Source organism: Ammodytes marinus (assembly GCF_949987685.1).
Source record: "Ammodytes marinus genome assembly, chromosome: 6".
In the NCBI taxonomy this organism is placed as follows: Eukaryota; Metazoa; Chordata; class Actinopteri; order Uranoscopiformes; family Ammodytidae; genus Ammodytes; species Ammodytes marinus.
This window is the reverse complement of record NC_137235.1, coordinates 13,876,804-13,894,204: the sequence shown is the minus strand read 5'-3', so window position 1 is coordinate 13,894,204 and position 17,401 is coordinate 13,876,804. Positions and strand designations below refer to the sequence as shown.

The 17,401-nt window shown below is 42.3% G+C and overlaps 1 protein-coding gene across 1 annotated transcript in view; it reads left to right on the top strand.

The window, feature by feature from the left end:
* Positions 1-17,401, top strand: part of ndst3 (N-deacetylase/N-sulfotransferase (heparan glucosaminyl) 3) — a gene marked incomplete at its 5' end in the record, with an annotated part of 39,776 nt that overhangs the window by 12,689 nt on the left and 9,686 nt on the right. The window contains 3 exons of the mRNA XM_080029184.1: positions 430-615; positions 6,130-6,258; positions 16,950-17,132. Of these exons, the coding sequence (XP_079885310.1) occupies positions 430-615; positions 6,130-6,258; positions 16,950-17,132 (498 nt within the window). The remainder of the gene's footprint in view (positions 1-429; positions 616-6,129; positions 6,259-16,949; positions 17,133-17,401) is intronic.

Here is a 17,401-nt window from a genome sequence, read left to right as displayed (position 1 = left end):
TTGAACACACAGGCACACACACACACACACACACACACACCTCCCTGCGCTCCCTCATCCCCTGACTGCTGATGCTTAGCTTTGACAGTGTGTGTAGGTGTGTGTCAGAGCGAAGGACAACACCATCAGTCTGCGAGATGCACTCAGCAACCATCCTCCCTCACATCTTCCACGCATACCCGCGCTCCGGGGGGAAAATATATATATTTTTTAATTTCCACACCGAAGGCCGGCATCGTAACAACAACACAACACACAACACAAACAATACCGCGCTACAAGGTCAGATTGTTGGGCCTCTGTGAGTTTTAAGTGCCATCCATTTTCTTTTGAGTGTGCTTTTAATGTGCACATAACTTCTGTGTTTTATGTATACACATATGTGCCTGTGTAGTATGCTCATGTGTGTCCTGTCCTCCACCTTTCCAGGAGCACAATATCCCAGTGGACATGGGTTATGCTGTGGCCCCTCACCACTCAGGTGTCTACCCGGTTCACCTGCAGCTGTACAAGGCTTGGAGACGTGTGTGGAACATCCAGGTGACCAGCACTGAAGAGTACCCCCACCTCAAACCAGCCCGCTACCGCAAGGGCTTCATTCACAACAACATCATGGTGAGGAGAAGACAACCTTTTGTTTATCACATGTCTGATATAAAAACGCAGACCCAGAGGTGCATCAGCCACATCGCTACAAGCAAACACACATGCAAAATGTTCTCATCCATAAATGCCCTTTCTCTGATCAATTGACATTTTGCTGCACGTACTGAACATGGAAATTGATTAGCTCCTTCATGGCTACCCGCTGGAAATTCATTATTTTCTTTGTTCAGCTAAATGCGGAAAAAAAATATATACAAGATGCCACGGGCCTCGTTCATTTTTACAATTATATTCTTCAGGCAAAATAATAAAGAAAATTAAAATTTTTCTATTTAGTTTTTGCTATTATTTAGCTTTGATTTATTTTTTTGTTATTTTGTGTTTTCTATTGAATCACCTGTAAAGATTGGAGTAGTATTAACACATTTTATAAAATATGTTGGCATGGAAGACAAAGCACAAATGTATGTGTGTGTGCGTGTGCGTGTGTGTGTCTGTGTGTGTGTGTTTGCCAGTCAGGCTAGTCAGATGCCATGTTACACATTGAAATGAAGTGTAACTTTAAAGGATTCCTTTATGTTATGTCATGTGCTTTTGCTTAACACAAAACCATTTATTATGCAGAAGTCGTAAATAAAACCTAACACTCAAAGCACATTATGTGTCCTCGCCCTCCGAGAGTAAGACATATTTGCTTCATTCAGCATCTGACTGAAATTAAAACCAGGAATAATATGTTCTGAGGGCCGATAAATCAAAGCAATGCATACACACGCAGAATCACTTCAGTCACAAAAATACTCTGTTTGGATATGTTGCTTCGCTGCCCTGTTCTTTTATCCTACTTTGAAAAGTTTGTATTTGCTGTCCCTTGATTCAGATAACTGCTTTGCTGGATGGTAAATTGTGTGCTGATTGTTTTCTTGCGGTCTTAAACAGAAAATCAATGATGCATTGTGTGGTGTGTAACCCGTGTGTGTGTGCACGCTTAGATGTGTTTGTGTGTGTGTGTATGTGGGATATGAATTCCTTGACCTCGTCTTACCACAGCATGCTATTTGTTGATTGGCCTCCCAGTGCAGCTAAAGCGGTGAGCTTTTCTCTTTGTGTATATGAATCTGTGTGCATTTGTATATGTGCAGCGTGTGTATCGTTGAATAAGAGTATATAGCAATGAGGACAACTTTGCACTTTCATGCTCCAATAAATAATTCATCAGTCACTGTTTGGAGAAAGCGATAGAATACAAAAAACTTGTCACCGCTTGCATCTAAGCAAGTTGTCTTCACCCCTCCCTCTGCCTGTCCTCCTCCCCTTCATGCACTTGTCAGTCAGCCTCTTTTGTCAGTGTGCACAACTGCTTCCGTATTGACAAAGGAGCCAATCACATCCGACACCAAAATTACCAGCCCATTTTGTTCTGTCATATTTGGATCTTGAGCAAACAATTGGAACAGACAGTTATGTCAATTTGCTAAACAGTCCTCGAAAATTGCTTTTATTTCTTGACATGGCGTCAATGAAAGACAGCCCCTTAATCTGACTTCCTTTTCAATACAGTGAGGAGCAAGACAGTTTGACAAGGCCATGTGTTATTATGCATTCTCAATAGTAAAGGTATTGAGAGGCATCAGTGAAATGCTGAATGAAACAATAAGCCGCTGTACAAAACACATATTTAAAATCCCTACGAAGTGATATGTCACAAAGAAAGACAGAAAAACGTGTGTGTGTGTGTGTGTGTGTGTGTGTGTGTGTGTGTGTGTGTGTGTGTGTATGTGTGTGTGTGTGTGTGTATGTGTGTTTGTGGCAACAAAGACAAACCTGGAGAAAATTAAATAAATAAAAATGTTGTTTGATACAAGAAGAACATACTTTTGGAAGAAAGTTGAAAAGGTAGAACATTCAAATCCCCAGCAAAACTATGCATGGATCCCAACAGGGGATGCAGTTGTTTTTAAATATTAACAATTTCAGACTATATGTTATGGCTGAAATAAACTTCTTGGCAATGTTGCCCATGGACACAAATCCCATTGAGACGGGGGTTTAGCAAGGACACATGCAAATCTGATTTCTTCTCTGAGGAAAATGAATTTATCTCTGGGAAAAGAACACCGACATGGATTTCAGTTCTATGAATTAGAATTAAGTCTCTGGCTGTCTCACAGGTAGCCAGTATACTAAGCTGCGTACTATTCACTTCCAACTGCAGCCGTCTACCTCAAGGCAACGTATGTGGACTGGTCAGCGGGCTTCACTTCACCCCAGTGCTGCCATCCTCCAAGGAAAATATATTGAAGTCTGCCTTTGCCGGGCAGCATTTCATACTTTCAAACGCTAGACTTTTAAACTTTCACATTTCATTCCTGATTTTGGAAATGGCAGAAGATGAAAAAAAAGACAATCTCACATCAAGTTCCATTTAATGGCTGTTCTGGAGCTTTCAATCGTATCTCATGATCTCTCTCAGCAGAATTTGGCTCGATTTTGACGGCTCTTCAACATTTTCTTTAAGGGACTTTTTCGTCCACAGTAAAAAATAATCTTCATCCTCATTGTCAGCAGATGGAGATAATGTGATAGCTATGGTCAAAAACTCCAGAAGTGTACTGCAACTCAAATGGACCTTAAGGTGACATTGTCCTGTCAAATTCCATTTACAAAAAAACCTGGAGATAAAAACACGTATTTCAGCCATTGTTCAATACATTAAGAGAGGGGAGCAATGTGAAATCTGTGTAGGGAAATAGTGAAAAGGCCCATATCGTGCTTCAGGACGTTGCATGCTGCACTGACTAAATAGCAAAGGGAGGCAAGGAAAAAGAGAACAAACTCAAAACTTAGCTCACAGAGACAGATCATTTTTCTTCGAGGCAGATTGTGTGTTATTTGTGTGCGTGTGCGTGTGTGTGTGTGTGTGTGTGTGTGTGTGTGTATACACATGTAAGTGTATGGATGATGTATCATGTAGCCTCCTGACCTCTCGTAAAGTTGCACTGTGACATCCCTCACAACCTTCCCTTTTCCTTCTCAATTTTCCTGCTTCCAATTTTTCTCCCAATGTCTGTCGATTAATCTCTTTCCCCACCGCCTCTTGCTCCATCTTTGTTTGCTCAGAGGAGGACAGGAAGTTGTCTTAAGGCTGTAAAATTGGTGTTTGTGTGTCTCCCTCAGTAGATTGAGAGCCACCCACTGGACCCACAGTATCAGAACAAATCAGACTGAGATATGGGATTGTGTGTGTGTGTGTGTGTGTGTGTGTGTGTGTGTGTGTGTGTGTGTGTGTGTGTGTGTGTGTGTGTGTGTGAGTGTGTGAGTGAGTGAGTGTTTGTGTGTGTGTGAGAGTGTTTGTGTGTGAGTGTTTGTGTGCGCAGCCCTGCAAACATGCATACTTGTGCGTGTGTGTGTGTGTGTGAATTTCTTTTTAAAATCTACTATATCATTTTGAGCTATAGCTCTGTGGATAATTGGTTTGGTGAAATAGTGCTGAGTGTCTGGCTGCGGTGGCCTTCTCGCTCTCTTTCTCTCCCTGTCTGTCCCTCTCTCTCTCTCACACGCTAGTGTGTGTGTGTGTGTGTTTGTGTGTGTGTGTGTGTGTGAAAGGGTCTGCAGTGTTTTATGGAGAAACCAATATCTGCACTTCTAGCCTTTACTCTCTATTTCACATAGAGAATGGCTCCACAAGGAATTCACAATAAAGATCTTCTCTTTTTCTTTTCTTCTCTTTATCTTCTCTTCATTTAATGACCTCATGAAAAGGGCGATGAATTCATCAGGTGTTTAAACACTCGATTCCGGCATTTAATTCATTTAAATATGCGTTTTCGTCAGCCAAACGATTTGTGCACGTTTGAAACTCACAGTTGATACACAGTCGAGTTAATGTGTGAAGACTCGCTGATGATTCTGATATCAAAGTACAAAGCTTATAAGAAACAAAGTCACAGCTGTTGCGTCAATTGTAACATTAAAAAACCTTATCCAACCGTAACATTTTTTAGATTGACTAGAGGCGATAAAGAGAACCTAAGATCCTGACATCTGGGTCCCTGCTTTGCATCAGTCAATGCACAGAGTATGTTACTCAGACTGGGTGCGTCATGGGGAAACTTTTGTGTATCCTCGCAGCAAAGGGTAGCATGGTGCACCTGCTCCAGGTGGGATTAAAAGTAACCCGTTATCATCTCCTACCATCTCAGTCAACTAAACAGCGAGTCACCAAAATACCAAACAGGTATAGGTGAGGGAAATAAATAAATATGTTACTTCGCCTGCGTCAATCAAATCATGCGGCCATGCAACTGCATACAAAAAATGGTGTCTAGTTTGTCGTGAAGTAAAAACTCGGTAAAGGACGGCTCTTCGGGACTAATTTCTCCAGCACAGCGGTTGACAATGTGTTCAATTGACAACCCTAATTAAACTCTTAGAGACCCTATTCACAGCAGACTTGTTGACTTGCCATTACAGGAAACGCACAGGTGTAGCAAATAACATTTAATGACGGCCCCTTTTCCATTTTAAGTGTCCCAATATGTAAGCTGAGAGCAAAGCTGTGCACAATGCCGCAGACCTGGAACCAGAACACCTTCATGGAACAGAGCCATCATTTTTTGTAATTAATAATGCCCGTGCTTTTAATGCCACCACAACTCAAAATGCCAGCTGTGCAAGAGGTCCACATTCCCATTACACTGCAAATATGTGACTTCAAGCATCTGGCAGCATTTGGCACTTGGACAGGCAACATTACCGAAAGCTCGCTGACACAATATACATCAGAATATCCCTTACCTGCTCTACTCTCTGCAGCACATTTTCAAAACTGCCATGTAGACAAGGTCCACTCTCTAGCTATACATTTTGTCCATGGCTTACATCTGTCACCTTGTATGCAGTAAGCTGAAGCACAGTATTTGAAGTCATCTTTGAACCCAAACTTACTTCAAATAATGAAGGGTGATCAGCACTGTCAAAAACGTTACCCGGAACTGACTATTTAATTTTCCTGTTTGAACTCATCAATCATTGTATCACAGTGGTTTTCTAAATGACTTACAAAGGGATTTATTTGTACACCAAAGTCTGTTTACATGTCAGAATACGTATAGTTTCTTGTTTTTCTTATTGTCTTCAAGTGTTGCCACTTTTCCAAACCACCTTCCCCTGGTCGACTTGCATTGTGGTAAGCCAAGTAAGCGACGTGTATCGATGTCAGACAAATGTAAAAACAAATATGAAAAATTAAAAATAAACTTTCAGTTTTTCTGGTTGCTACACATTGATTTGAATCAAAATGTAATACATTTAAAAGGAGAGCAATGTCATGTCCTCAGAGAACTCTTGCTGGGCCATTGACAACACCAGATTATATATTTTTTTGTGAAAATGACTACCTGCTAACCATACTTAGCTCAGGTTGACTGTTTCAATAGACTACTTGTTCATTTGCACATTGAGTGCACACTGACGATAATATGAGATGTAAACAACCCCTCTTTTTTATGTGTATGTGTCTAGGTGCTGCCGCGTCAGACGTGTGGCTTGTTTACTCACACCATCTACTATAAGGAATACCCTGGGGGACCTAAAGAACTGGACAAAAGCATCCGTGGGGGAGAGCTGTTTCTCACCGTGCTACTCAACCCAGTGAGTCAGAAATCCACACACACACACACACACACACACACACACACACACACACACACACACACACACACACACACACACACACACACACACACAATCAAACACACACACACACACACACACACACACACACACACACACACACACACACACACACACACACACACACACACACACAATCAAACACACATACTTGCACATGCAGACGGATATACAAAGTGAGAAGCAGGGAGGTCTGCTGTTGCTTTCTATTTTGATTTTTGCACCTTAAAAAGGCACCAACTGGGTTTGCCGCTCTCTCTGTAAAGGTAACTTCCTCTCTGTCGGATTCATTCTTCTTCATATCAGTGTGTTTGGGTGTGCTTATGTGTGCTTGTGTGTGTCTGTGTGTGTGTGTGTGTGTGTGTGTGTGTGTGTGTGTTTGTGTGAGTGCGCGCACGTGTCTCTTATCCTGTCAGGGGCTGCTTTTCACTGTGGAGCTGTGTTCATCTCCCTACTTTAAATTAGGTCTCACCACAGGGGGGTTTCTGTCACACACACACACACACACACACACACTCCCCCTCTCTTACCCCTGCTGTGTATGTCAGCTCAACGCGATTCTGGCTTTGAATTAAGGAACAGAATTAGGTTTTTGTGGCAGTCAAGACGCTCGTCCACACGTCCATGCTCGCACACAGTTAAAGGTACGGTAGGCATAGAAATCGCAAGGAATCCTCCCCAAACAATCTCTCTCTCTCTCTCGCTCTCTCTCTCCAACTCAAACCACACACACGCCCGTGCACAGACACACGCAAAGATGCTCATAGGTAGACCTGCAGTAGGGTTTATTGAAGTGTCAGGTGGTGGAGTGCTAAACCAGAGGAGCTGTCAAAACTCAGCGAACATCACAGTCAAGTGCACTTTTGCACAACAACACAATCTAGCCCTTTCTTCACTCTTCACTTTGAGTCCGTATGTCCTCCTCTTTGTAGTCCTTCATTGTTCTCCTTTGCTTATTTCTATTTCCCCACATCTTTCTTTTGTTCCTTTCCTTTCTCTCTTTCTTTCATTATTTCTCTGTCTTTCTTTTGTCTCTCCAGTCCTTGTTGTTGTTTTTGTTCTGTCAATGTTCTGTGTGTCTAAGCCTCTGTGTGCTACTCTCAGTTGCAGTTAATATAATACAATCAGTGTACATCCCAGTTCGATTCCCACCCGCGGTCGTTCTCTGCATGTCACTCCCCTCTCTGCCCCATTTCACCTCTGTCTCTCTGCACTATCAAATAAAGCATAACAATGCCCAAAAAATATCTTAAAAAAAAAATTGCTGTTCCTTTGGTGCACGTGACGAGTAACTTGTTTAACATATTTTCTGGGCCAATGCTTTACCAATAATAAGACAAAAACTCCAATGTGGAGAGGTGTAATCAGCAAATGAACCAGATGAAAAGTCAGCTGTGCGTGTTTAAGTCCTTCTCAGAACCATTTGGAACATTCTCCAAGAAGAAGTGCTAGAAAACCTCTGTAAAGGTTAGCATGTGCAGCACAAGCTAGCATGGCTAAACACACATGCAGTACTGTTGTGGAAGGCTGTTAGTATATCCCTCCTGTTATGTTCATTTGTCCGGGTCAATTTGACCCGGTGCATGTTTACATCTCCAAAAGATGTCCTAAACCAAAACAATTCCTAACAAGCAGTGTGAACATGTCATTACCAACTCCATTACTAACTATTCTATCAATATTTAGTGCAATTTAGTGTTCCTTACCTCTAACAGGTAATGGTTCAATAAGGATAATTCACTTGTTTTTCATTAAAAAAATACATGTTCAAACTTTTTTTGTAATGTTTCACCACTTTATTACTTTTGAAACACTGGAGAAAATGTAAACAGTCTCCAGAGACATTGTGGCTTGAAATATAGCCCTGCCTGTCTCTGCATCCCACATACTAGCTGTAGATTCATCCTTCGACCCCAGCCAGGATGAGGAGCCCCAAATACGCATCTAAATGTGTTTTGTCCAGCTCCTTCCACTTTTCCCCAAAAACACACCTCCCTTCTAGATTAGTCATTTCCAGAATGATTTTCTGTATTGAATCTGGCATAACCAGCTCAAAAGCTGACTTGATGTCAGTCACACGAGTCAGTGCCATCCTAGTGCACTGGGCCCTGGCACTGTCTTTAAGGTGAAACTCGAAAAATTAGAATATCGCGCAAAAGTTAATTTATTTCAGTAATTTGACTCAAAAGGTGAAACTAATATAGTAAATAGACCCATTACATGAAAGGTGAGATATTCAAAGCCTTTATTTGTTGTAATTTAGATTATTATGGTTTACACAGTTTATGAAAACCCCAAATTTAAAATCTCAGAAAATTTTAATATTACATGAAATCAATAAAAAAAGGGATTTTTAATACAGAAATATCAGCCCTCTATAAAGTATAATTATGCATGTGTACTCAGTACTTGGTTTGGGTCCATTTTGCATGACTTCTTGCCTCAATTCCAATTCATTTTCCATGATATTCTAATTATATGAGTTTCACCTGTATGTTTTCTGCAGACAAGTCTGCCTGACGAATATTTTGGTATGAATTTCACAATTTTCTGACATGAATGTCTTGCTTGGAGGAATAGGAATAGCAATTCCCTCATCTGGTTCAAAATCAGAATCATTAGAATCACTAGCATGATCAATGATGACTTCCAGAGCCTCCTGGACTGTCATCCTTTTGCTTCTGCTACTCATTTTGTAAAGGTCTGCCTGACAGAGTGTAATGTTGGTTGGACTCCCATGCAGATAATCTTTTATATGTTTTTCCCCTCCCCTGTTGAGTGTCCACTGAATGTGGGTGGAGTTTTCCCAAGGGAACATAAATGGTTCCCGTCAAAAGTCATAACACTTGCAACTGTGTGTGTGTGTGTGTGTGGGTGTGTGTGTGTGTGTGCGTGCGTGCGTGGGTGTGTGTATGTGTGTGCGTGTGTGAGATTTGGGTGAAATATGTCTCACAGTTGTAAAGAAAGAAATAGTCTTACATTTCTGACGCCATTTTACCTCCAGTTTTACTGCCGGGTCAAATTGACCCGAACAGTATCTATGTGATATAAACATGCAGGGGGTGGTTGCAAATGTGTGAGATGAAATATTTTCATATTAGGGGAAGGTGGGGTGATTTGTGCATTTTGGAAGTTGCAAAACCCCTTGTTTCTAGAAAACCGTGGAAGAAATTGGAAATGTGACCACATATTTAAGAAGAGCCATCCATTTGACTCATCCTGTAAAGAAGGGAGACACAAGGAATAAGATATAAGCGCATTTAAGCTCAAAAAACTGTGTTTTGCCTTTCAAAGTAAAATTTCCATGATCAAGGTTTTTTGATTATTGTGTCTGAACAATTATAGACACGTTTGAAAACATTTGACACATGTTTTAGTGCTTTGGTATGCTACACTTTGAGTCTATATAGTTAGCACAATGTCAACCCTAAATTGCTGCATCATGCCTATTATCCAAAATTCTGGGGATGGGGTGATTTGTGCGCAAGGGCCTGGGTGAGTTATAAGTAAGTAAGTAAGTAAAATGTATTTATAAAAGCACATTTATGACAGTTTGCACTGTCCAAAGTGCTGTACATAGTGCATTCAGTAGGTAAACAATGAAGGTAAAATAACAATAACCAAAATAAAAGACGTAAAGCCCATACATCCACATAAACACAGATAGTAGTGCAGAGGTAAGTAAGTAGTGCAGAGGTTAATGGGGAGGAAACACCAGGGTGTACATATGGGTTTTGAGCCTTGATTTAAAGGCAGAAATGTAGGGGGAATCACATTTGTCAGGTGGCAGTTGGTTCCACAAGCACGGAGCAACTAGTGCAAAGTACATTTCTGAGAGTTGTGCCAGTGGCATGGCTGTATACGCTGGTCACCAAAAGAAAGTGATAGTCTACAGTAGCTCAGGAGAGAGTGACATCTCAATTCCACTTAACGACACCACTGATGAGAGTTCAGATGGCCAGAAAGATGATGATGGTGACTTTGTCATTGTGACACAATGACGCACAAATCACCCCACTACGTGGGGTGATTTGTGCGACAAGACAACTTTTTTTCCGAAAGCTATATTTCTTAAACAGTTTATTCCAGATCCAAAGTTTTTATTGCCAGGGATGCACAACATCCTGAAATATATGTACATATTTGAGTTGGAGACATAACTGTCAAGGCCTCACTTTAAAATCACTTTGAGTAAAAAGTTGCACAAATCACCCCACCTTCCCCTATATGTTGATTACACTAATTAAGGCAAGCAGAAGAAGTTTCATACTGAATAAAATAATTTTAACTATTTTTCCTAGATCTTCAAACTTTGAAACGGGTCAATTTGACCCGGAACATAACAGGAGGGATATTATAGTTAATCTTGGGTTGAAGATATAAGAGGAGTAAAGACTTCATGGATGGAGTGCCTTGTAAAAAGCAATTGCCAAGGTTTTCCATTCCAACAAGGCACCCTAACATGAGGTCATTATTAGGTTTTATGGGTGATTTAAAAAGCGGTACATTAAAAGATGTCAGGGACTTTAAAGGAATGGAAGGATGCAGTCCTGTCCTAACATGACCAGATTTAACGGAATAAAAATCACAGACTTGCTCATTTACATTACAATTTTATAATTTACATATAAATATATTCACTCAGTAGCAATGATAACAGTATATTAACCCACCTTTCTCTTTAAAACTTCCCATGTACAAATATTCACACGGTGATCACAGGATGCCCCTTTGGCTCCTTAAATGTCCTGAAAGCACCTAGAGAAGAGCTTCTTAGATGATGGCTGGACAGAGCAAACCCTCCTGCTCCATAGTCTCAAGTAACCAAATGATCCAATAGAGGGTTAGCCAATAGCCTCCGTGCACTAAGTATATTCCTCAGATTCTCCATCCGGCTTTAAGTGGGGAACCTTAGCTTATTAATGGTACTTATACCTGATGTCCCTGAAACATTTTTCATTATTCAAGATCATTTTCCATTCTGAGTGGAGAGATGTTTAAACACAAACACATTTCTGACCACCATTGGTGATGTAAGTAGTAATGTTGGCCATGGTAACGATAACATAATATATATATAATGTGTTACTATACGTATTTTACCCACATTTCATGAGATAAAGAATATATCTGCAGTCACTTAAATAACCCAAGTTATATGGTCCACTGTGTTTTTTATCATTTCATTTAAGAAAGCCTCATAAAGTTTTCATAACGATATACCTCACATATTTGTCTGCCTCACATATCCTCCTCCATCAAAACATGTTAGCCAATTAACAGCTTATCACGTTGTCATCATTATATTTTTGTTTTGACTGAGCTGCGAGGTGGTGATTAGTGTGTGTGTGTGTGTGTGTGTGTGTGTGTGTGTGTGTGTGTGTGTGTGTGCGTGTGTGTGTGCTTGTGTGTGTGTGTGTGTGTGTTACATTTAGTGTGGCTCCCTCCATTGCTAGCTGCTCAAAGTGATGTCATCTCAACATGAGCTCACAAACCAAGTGGGTTGCATCTGCACCCTCACTGTCCCTTTCAGTCTCTTACACACACAGACAGACACACACACACACACACACACACACACACACACACACACACACACACACACACACACACACACACACACACACACTCATACACTCATATACATTACTTAAGGGTTTGAAATTCTTCTTCAAAGCCCAAAACGCACAGAGGCTAATTACATTTTTTCCCTCTGTTTCTACAGTCCTTTGTCCTTCTCTATCACTGCCCTTTTCTTCATCAGTATTATAGGAGATGAAACTCTCCTCTTGTTGTATCTCTTAATGAAGAGACCTATTAAACATAAAGTAGGCCGTAACGTGCACACACACACACACACACACACACACACACACACACACACACACACACACACACACACACACACACACACACTCACTCACACAGACATCCAGACTGATGATTTATTTTGGCTTCTCCGTGCTATGTTTCCATTTGCAGAGCACGATAGCTTTCATTAGTGTGTGCACTTTGTGTGTGTGTAATCAATAGTGTTCTGTAGCTCATTGCTTTAGTCCCCTGGGGGTTTCCTTTTGTTTGATGCTCTGCACATTGTCACTTTCTATTCAATGACTTTAAATCACATTTGGCCTGTGGTGGTAGTTCACCAGTGACAACAAACCACATATTGCATGTGTGTATGTTTGCGTGTGTGCGTGCTTGTGTGCATGTGTGTTTATGCAAATGTATTTTTTGGTCCCGTATGCGTGTGCACAGGTGTGTGCGTGTGTCTATGTGCGATTGGCTACTTTTGCATCATCCCGTCAGCATCAGCGATCATTGAGCTCCCCGTCTCACATAAGCCTGATAATCGATTCGACGACCTAGACTCTGCAAACAGCCAATAGGGCACAAGTCATTCCCCAATAAATGGCCAGAGAGATGGTGTGAGGGAGAGGGATGGAGAGAGAGTAGAGAGGGGGGAGGGGGAGGGGTTGTGGTGGGGGAGACAGCGGGGAGAGGGTGGGAAGGTGGCAGACAGATGAGATTTAATTTTCAGGTCACGGCATCTCGCGTCACTTGAGAATCCAGACACATACAGAGAGGAAGAGATGCACATACGGGCGCGTGCGCACACACACACACACACACTCACACAACAGTGCATATACTGTATGTTTGTTTGTCAGCATCCACAAATCTGTGCATGTGTATGTTTGTATAAATGTGTGTCTGGCTGACATAAGCAAAGCTGTAGACATATATCAGGGCTGACATTTAGCGCCTAGCTCTGCCACTAAGCATATTAGCCAAACACCAAATATCAGCACTATCTAACTCCCTCCTAGCTGACTAGTTTTACCCAGTACTCCCCTCGCGGCCTGACCAGGGCTTTAGGGGCCTTCTCTTCTCCTCAATCTCTTTCTTTGTCTGTTATTTATTTCTCATTTTAAACCTGTTCATGTTGACTTTGCTCAAGCATGGGGAATCTTTCCACACTTTGTTTTTTCGTCTCATTTCCACCCCTTCCCTCTCTTCTCCCGAGTCCTGTTGATTACTACTGAAGGCTTTGACAGCTCGTATACGGGCTCTCATACACACACATACACACACACACATGAACATGAACATGCACACACAATAATCCACAATGCAAACAGCAGGAGAAATTACAAAGTGAGAGTAAAGCGGTGAAGGACGGCAGAACGGCAAAAAAAAAAAAATGGTCCAGAAGATGTTGACTGGAGCAGGCAGAATAAATTGAATCGAAATCATTTGCTGTATTGACGTTCAGCTTTCAATTATAACCACTGATGAGACGGAGAAACTGAGACGGACTGTGTGAGGAGTAAAAGAGACAGAGACACACTGCAAGGAGCGAGAAGAGGGGAGAGAGGACGCTGGCAGAGAAAAAGAGGGAGAACGAAACCAGCAGGACTGGGGAGGGGGGAGGGGGGGTTTGGTGTAGGTTTCTTTTTAGTAGCAATAACAATTCAATCAGTGAGAAATGTATGTGGAACTAAGTGGTCTGTAATGGGAAACAGGCTGCTACAGCTGCACAGAGAAGGAGAGGGAAAGCAACAGAGAGGGCAGAGAAGGACGGATGGATAGACAAGCAGACAAACAAAGTGTGTGTGTGTGTGTGTGTGTGTGTGTGTGTGTGTGTGTGTGTGTGTGTGTGTGTGTGTGTGTGTGTGTGTGTGTGTGTGTGTGTGTGTGTGTGCATGCGTGTGCATGTGTGTGCGTGTGCATGTGTGTGTGTGTGGAGTCCACCATCAACCAAAGGCCAGTAAAACAAGACATTAAAAAAAAATTGCAATCATGTCAGAGCGGATTGGAACGTGTCACAAACTCAAATACATGACTGGTGGGTCTCCTAATCCTTCCAAGACATGGCATTTGTGTGTTCGTAATGTGAGTGTTCGTGTGCCGGCGCCTTTGCATTGCGTGTGCATGGACTTTGAAGAAACATGGCTCCACGTTGGACCGACATGCTTCTTCAGAGCATCTAGGTCAGTGTGAGATGGGAGAGAGAGAGAGAGAGAGAGAGAGAGAGAGTAGAAGAGAAGAGAAGACAAAAAAAAAGAAAAGAAAGAAAACGTCAAGTGACTTTTGGGAGCAGACGAGCGCATCACATTAAAAGGATGGAGAGGAAGGAGAAGGAGGAAATGAAGCTGAGTAAGGAGGAGCAATGAGAAGCAATGCAAAGACAAGGGACATAGAGGAAAAGGGAGGCTGCAGGGTTGGCTTTTGTTTTTTGTCTCTCTTGTGTTTACACTTCTCTCCCAGTCGAGCACCCAAGTATGATTTGAGCCAAATTCTGCTGTGAAATTATTAGCACAGTATTCTTTATTGAAGACACGTAGGGGACTCTAAGCAATCCAATATTTAGGGAATGAGACGTGGCACTCTAGAGAAGCAGAGAAAAAAAAGGTTTGCATGGCTCAGTTATAATGGAATCCTTCCACCAAAAATTGTTCGGGGCAGGTGGCTTTATTCTAATTGTTTTGTCTTTTTTTTTTATCTCACCCTCCAAGGTTACCCTATCAGTCTTTCGCTGTACTTTTTCTGCAGCTTCCCAATTACAAACACAAATCACCTTCTCCCCCCCCCTTGTTTAATTTGGCTGGCCATAATGACAGTTTCCATGTACAATACCACTGAAATTATTTCGGCCCCTCTCTGTCTTTCATGCACATACAGAACACACACATACATACAGCACAACACATCCCTTTAGCCGCCTGAGTCGGACATCACACGCTATTGAGTGTTTTGAAGGCCACATAAATCACTTTTTGATCACCTTGACTGTTTGAAAAAAAAACACATAGCACAAAAAACAACACAAAATGGGAGAGGTGGGAGACTTTGAAATGAATCAATCCTACACGGTTTCATTGTTTAAAGAAGTTGCTGCTACTGCCTCGACTGCTTGCCCGTCCGCCCGCCTGCTGTGGGGAATATGTCCTTCTCAAGCCCAAATGTGAACAGATGTTTCCAGTGAGACACAATCAAATCCATTTAACACACTTCTAAGAGTATAGTGCTTCAAGCGCTCCATACAGTGGGGAGAGGTTTCTGACATTACCACTCATTGTCAAAATGTTTCTATCTGGGAATGTGTGTTTGTGTTCCTTGTGTTCTGGGTTGCTCCTGGTTTTGAGTGCTTGGTCGATGGCTTGCTTGACAGTGTTTCTACATTGCTGCTCTTACCGTCAACCAGATTGATATGGAGCAGCAGCCGAGGCAGGATGGTGCACTGCTGATTTGCTCAGAGTGAGCGCAAGAAAACGAAGGCGGCGGTGGCAGATGCGCACAATTGGCTTGGCATACACAAACACAGAAACAATTACAGTGACAACGTGCAAGCACTCGCACACACACATAAAAAAATGACTCTGACATGCATACCCTTGCTCCTCTCTCTTCTTCCTCTGTTGCGCTCTTTATCACAAAGACACACACACACACACACGCACACACGCACGCACGCACACACACACATGCCTGGTTCCTCTTTCTCCCTCCCACAGTTTCTCTCGCACAGACACACATACACTAAATAAACTTGCCTTGCCTTACACATACACACACGTTTCTCCCAATCAGTATTCGGGGACGATCAGTATTCTGAACAGCTTTCCAGGTCGGCCGGACGCTGATCCATCAAACCCCCGACACTGTGTCGCTTTGTATCTACGGCAACCTTCAGCGTTAAAGAGGAGCACCGACAGCCCTGTGTTACCAGGAAATTCACCGCAAACGCTTGTGTGTGTCTGTGTGTGTGTGTTTGTGTGTGCACACCTGTTCAAATTCATAGGGTTTTCCCAAATATACTGACACACACAGTCAACCAGGCGCACACGACACACACATTGCTCACATCCACCAAATAATTCATATCTTAATGGCTGATTCTACCGTTTCATCCAGACTCTTCACGTTCCCAATCTCCACCTAATCACAAAAGTAGTATGTTGGTTTCTGTGTGTGTGTGTGTGTGTGTGTGTGTGTGTGTGTGTGTGTGTGTGTGTGTGTGTGTGTGTGTGTGTGTGTGTGTGTGTGTGTGTGTGTGTCTGTAGCAGCTATCTTAGCTTGTCTCTTTGATCAGCCTATAAAAGCACTGAGGCATGAACAGATAGCCTGGACTAACACACTATCGCTCCTTCACTCCCCCTGAGTCTCTCCTTCTCCCTCGCACACATTAACTGCCATGAGCACACACACAGCCAACAACACACACTCTGAGACACTCTCTCCCCGCATGCATCTCTCCCATCGCCCAGTGGCTATGAGGAGTGTTGTGCTTTATCTATCAGGAGTGGTGAATGCAGCCCATTTCGGTTTATGCTTGAAACTGTATCTCACCCGAGACAAAACGTTTGAGTGTGTCGCTTTTGCAGAGTGATGGCCGGTGGACAGCTGCTCTTTGTTAAACTGAATTTAAAACCATCACACAGAGAGAAATAATCATTTTTTCCAAGTTTGCTTTTTCCGCTGCAGTCCACAACAACAGTAATTAGATTTCTCACAACCAATGGGGGGGAACTTGGGGAAATTAGATTTTGACTTTTTTTTGTTGCAGAGCACAATAAGTATATATTTTTTTGTTCTCTCTTGCTCTACCCCTCCACTCTATCTCTGTCTCTGTTCCTACACTCTAGATTAGTATATTCATGACTCACCTGTCCAACTACGGCAACGATCGACTGGGCCTCTACACGTTCGTCCACCTGGCCTCCTTTCTGCGCTCGTGGACCAACCTGAAGCTCCACACGCTTCCGCCCCTGCAGCTTGCGCACAAGTACTTCCAGCTCTTTCCCGAACAAAGAAACCCACTCTGGCAGGTGTGTATGCATGGCTTATTCCACCCCCCCCCCCAAACCCATGTATGGGCTTGTGTGTGTGTGTGTGTGTTTGTTTTTTGCACTTGTCTGTACATTTTGTGTGGATTAAAAACAGACTGTTTGAGCTGTGTCGCTGGGATAAGTGAGTCCCATTTTGTTCTGTATGGTATAAATGGATGATGTCTTAATGATAGTTAATTTCCTACAAAGCCCAGAAAAGATGACAAGATGGACTGTTTTACTATTGTTTATTCTGATGTATTATACTG